This window comes from Nicotiana tabacum, chromosome 16 (genome assembly GCF_000715075.1).
Source record: "Nicotiana tabacum cultivar K326 chromosome 16, ASM71507v2, whole genome shotgun sequence".
Taxonomy (NCBI): domain Eukaryota; kingdom Viridiplantae; phylum Streptophyta; class Magnoliopsida; order Solanales; family Solanaceae; genus Nicotiana; species Nicotiana tabacum.
Window position 1 is genome coordinate 118,738,312 of NC_134095.1, and position 4,609 is coordinate 118,742,920.

At 36.5% G+C, this 4,609-nt stretch overlaps 1 protein-coding gene across 1 annotated transcript; it reads right to left on the minus strand.

Moving 5' to 3' along the window:
* Nucleotides 1-1,667: 1,667 nt before the first annotated feature.
* On the minus strand, nt 1,668-4,392 carry LOC107812693 (S-type anion channel SLAH3-like). Its single transcript, XM_075232477.1, is given in 5 exon segments — nt 1,668-2,363; nt 2,448-2,479; nt 2,587-2,905; nt 2,907-3,355; nt 3,869-4,392. Coding segments are annotated over 5 exon segments (1,593 nt in total). The 5' UTR covers nt 4,295-4,392; the 3' UTR covers nt 1,668-1,996.
* Nucleotides 4,393-4,609: the final 217 nt, after the last annotated feature.

Consider the following 4,609-nt stretch of genomic DNA (forward strand, 5'->3'; position numbering starts at 1 on the left):
GTTCATGGTAGTTTAGGACTTCAATTCTATTTATATAAACTTCAAACAGATATTTATTCTTATTTTGAGCTTTCTAAATCTAATCTTAGTGGCTCATGACTTATACTACCAGTCCTTGAGGTAGTTGTATTGACTCCTTTTGCAGTTTCATTTATAATATTGATGATTTCTTATTGTAATAGAAACTTATACTGTTTGGCTTATCTAGAGGGTCGGATTAGGTACCATCACATTGGGTGGATTTTTTTTTGGTTCGTAACAGCTTATTATCTTTACCCTAGTTGTGCACATTTATTATTAATAACCGTTATTTTGTATTGTCTCTTTGGATACCCTTTATATTGTACTTATTATTGAGTTGCATAGGTTATATAAAGTGAGTGTCTTTTGACTTAAAAATCCCGTCATTACTTTCTCGAGGTTAATCAAAATACTGGTGAGTATATAAGGTCAGTTTTACTCATACTACACTTTAGCACCTTGCTTGCAGATTCTAGAGTTGAGTAGCTGTGAAAAACGAAACCTAACATTAAAGACGTACAAATGTTCCAGATTCAAGCTACCTCTAGTTCATAGTAGTTTAGAGCTTATTATTCTGTTTATATAAACTTCAAACAGATGTTGTACTATTTCTTTGTTCTAGAGTTGTTTTCTTAATTTTAGTAGCTCATGACTTGTACTACCAATCCTTGAGTTATTGTATGAATTTCAGTGATCTTATTTAATGATTATGTAATCATTCGATTTGTGCTAACTATTATTTGGCTTACCTATCAGATTGGGTTAGGTGCCATCACGACTTGGTGGAATATTGGGTCGTGACATCATGTTTCTGTTCCCATATGTGAGGCCAGAAAGTGGATTTGCAATAGGTCGGCATAAAGTGATTCATCGTACTCAAACAAGAGCCAAAATCGCTCTTTTGGGATGTTCCATAGATCATCAAATTCCCACAAATGAATTTAAAAGTGGTCCACATAAATGATCAAGACCTCGCGGTGAGATTTTAGTGAACACGTTAATAATTCATTCCGATAATTGGGGAAATTACAATCCTAGGCTTTTTAGCCATTGAATACAACTTCGTTCTCATTGGTTGATAGTTTTTACAGCAGTTTTTAATACTTGCAAGTTACTTGGATTAGTAAAAAATCACAATCTTTACACTCGGAAAGTTGCTTAAACTCATTCTCGTGGCGATAGTCGAAAGTTGTAGCCGAACATTTTCTGCGGGATTCAACTATGGACTCATAAACTAATCAAGTAGAATAGTTGTTGTAGCAGTCCTAAGGTTTAAAATATAAAAGGTCTCAATGGTTTTCATTAAGTTTGCAGATTCCTCAAGTCTATTTACGCTTAACAATAGCCATCCGACACGTAGGTAACACAAACATGAGAAGTAATGCTGTTACCGCATAGAAGAATGACATTTTTACTCCAATTTCAAGATTCACTTCACTGCTTTCTAGTAAATATGTATCCGAAGATAGAGATCAAAGACCATGCACACAGTACGTATCTAAAGATAAAGCATTTAATATACGTAGTAACCTATCATTACATAAGCATGTTATATCCACTAAATTTGCACCTAAGCTTAATGATAAAAGTTAGATGTACTAATTCTTCTCCTCCAAACCATCGCAAGATTACTACCCCCAAAAAAATTGACGGACCTTCTTATTAATAGAAATAGGAACATTCATTTCCTGAATTTACACAAAACGAATACTTAGACACTTACATAATTTACGTCTCTCATAGTGTTTGACCTTTCCCCCTTATAAGATGCTTCAAAAGAGTTCCACTACACATCAAGTTCACAGGACCGACCCAAAAACTAGATGCTCCTCACTTGATTAAGACTTGAGGTTTTACAGGTAGAGTGTACGCAGACCTTACCCCTATCCCAAAGAAGGGTAGAGAACAAGAGACACTAAACAATTTTTGATATTGGAACTCAACGAATCATTGTTTATGGCGAAGGTGCTGGACTCTAGTTAAAAGAGTTTGGATGTGTGAGAGAAGCCTCAATACCTTTGCCTTGAGAATAATCAACATACTTATGGTATTGATCAATATGTTTGGCATCTGAGCTACCAGATCTTCCAAGATACCATTTCCGAGTTGGTATTGGTCTTTCACTAATTGCAATGGAAATACCATTGGGAAAAAGGTCTCTCAGAACAAAGGCATGAATGATGGTTGTCACAAGCAGTCCTGTTAGTGTGAGTCTAGAAAGAGCGCAAAGTATGATGGCTAGGCACTTTGTCACCAGGTTGGTAACTACAAGTGAGTAGCTGATGGTGGCAATAGCAGCTCCTGTCATAGGGAAAGTGTAGGCCCACCAAGCCAATGAAAACCTAATAGAGAAAACTCTAATATCAAGCTAAAGGTTAAGAGGAATAAGAAAGCAGTACAAATAAAGATTGGCAAATTTTACGTACTTGAAGCCCCGGAAGAAATTAATGCGAACAGCCTGAAGAATTAGACAGATTAGTGTACAACTAAGCGTTAAAAGAAGCAATTCGGTTATATATACATGCATATATATAAATGCAAAAATTGACTAACATAATGACATACCAGTGAAAAATAAAGGAACAATGCAACGAAATAAGAAATCCGAGATCCATGATCAAAAGACCCTTGTATCGTTGTCCATGCCATAGAAGCGACACTAGGTGCAGCAACAAACAGAAAGAAGACAGGATGAAGTTCCTTTGGGAGTGTCTCATTTGTTGGGAGTCTCTGGTAGAGAGTTACAAACATAACTATGTAATGAGCCAATCCAACAGCAAAGAAGAAAATTGGCCCTTCAGTTAGACCCATGGATTCACCAAGCAATGAGCCCCCGAAATTCCCAACAATTGAGAGATGATTCGAGGGATTTGCTTCCTTTGAGTCTTCTCTGTCCTCCAGACATCCATTGCCCATAAATCTTTAGCTCTAGACAAAAGATTGGAGCCATTAGAATGTACCATAAAGATGTGTGCAGGTTTTGGGTGACTGATGCTGGAACTCCAAGTGCTAAGAACAAAAGTGCTATCCAGGGAGCAAAGAAAAAGTTAACACGTATTGGGTGGTAGTACTCGCGACGAATAGCTTCAAAGTAGAAAATAATTTTCAGAGCATAAACGACGGAGATAATGGCCATAAGTGCCGCAGATATGCCCCACAGCCCAAGATTTGCTTTCAAGCTCATGTGCAGGAAATTTGTCGAGGCAGAAGTGGCCAGGTTCTTCCACATTATAGCTTGACTGCTAACACCAAGACAGATACCAAAGGAAGAAATAGGGAAACGAAGAAGAAATGGCCATTTTCTGTCTTCTGGAAGAATAATTTCCTCAGAAGCCTACAGAGGGAAAAACATGTGTCACCAACCATACTACCTCATTTCAGCATGTAATGTAAATGAAAGAAAAAAAAAATTTAACTTCACAATGGAAGGACAGCAATTGGTATCTCAAAAGCATTGACATGACGGATACATAATAATTTTTAAATATACAAATTCAATTTCCCTGTTAGGCATGTTTTCATGGTCTAAAACATTCAAGACCTATAGCTGAAAGAATTTTGCTCTTCTTCTAGATGAAGGAACTATACTTCCATTCACTATTGAGGTAATCATTTTTTTCCTCTAATAATCAATGCAGGTTACATTTAACCAAGAACTTCCATGTACAAAGGAGTGCAGAAAAGCCAATTGGTGTAGGTGCAAGCCTAGACATTAGATGCCAATATATATTTAGTTGAAAGATTCAAAGTGTGAACTTTGATACCTTGACAACTTAGATGCTAATTATCCTTTATTAAAAAGAAAAATTTCCATCCAAAATAAATTTACTGGTGATAAAAAGCATACCCTTAAGGTGTCCCATTCTGGCCCTTCCAAGGCATCAAAGTATCGATCCACAGGAATAGTTTCTGTCTCAGTACTTGGTCGAGAAATAAGCTCTTGCTCTCTTTCACGGCTCTTTCCACGCAAAACTGATATTTGTCTCTCAAGTCTACCAGACCATGTTTTAAAAGAGTCAAACCTTGTATCCTTTAGCTTATTAATTCTGGGATTCCTCCATGGAGTGCTGGGAAGTTTTCTACTTGCAGGAGATTCAGGAAACATTGTACCTCTAAGCGTCGTTGTTGTCTGAGAATAACACATAGGTTGCTTATTCTGTGTGGTACCAGTAGAATCTGTGACATCTAATATAGTCTCACTGATATTATTGAGGCCAGCTCTTTTTGGACTCGCTAAATGAGGTTTTAACGGACTAATGTAAATGGAATGCATTATGTCGCTATGTTGTTCAGCAAAAGCTTTAGTTTCCTGGGAGGATAAGTTAGAATAATAATTAAAGTGTCACAATATGTTACAGAGAAACATTAAAGTTAATCTACATTCTAATGGAATTCAAGATACTGCTGCTTTTGAGTAAATGAAGTAATCAAATAAGATGTGAAAAAGTTTAATTTGAAGTTGGATCTTCTATCAAAGTAGTCACTTCTTATTTGCTTACCTTAATTCTTGACAGCAATTAGGAAAGACTTACCACGGCTAGTGAGTTTAAAGAGTGAGAGCGGGTTGAATCAAGCTGACTATCAACAT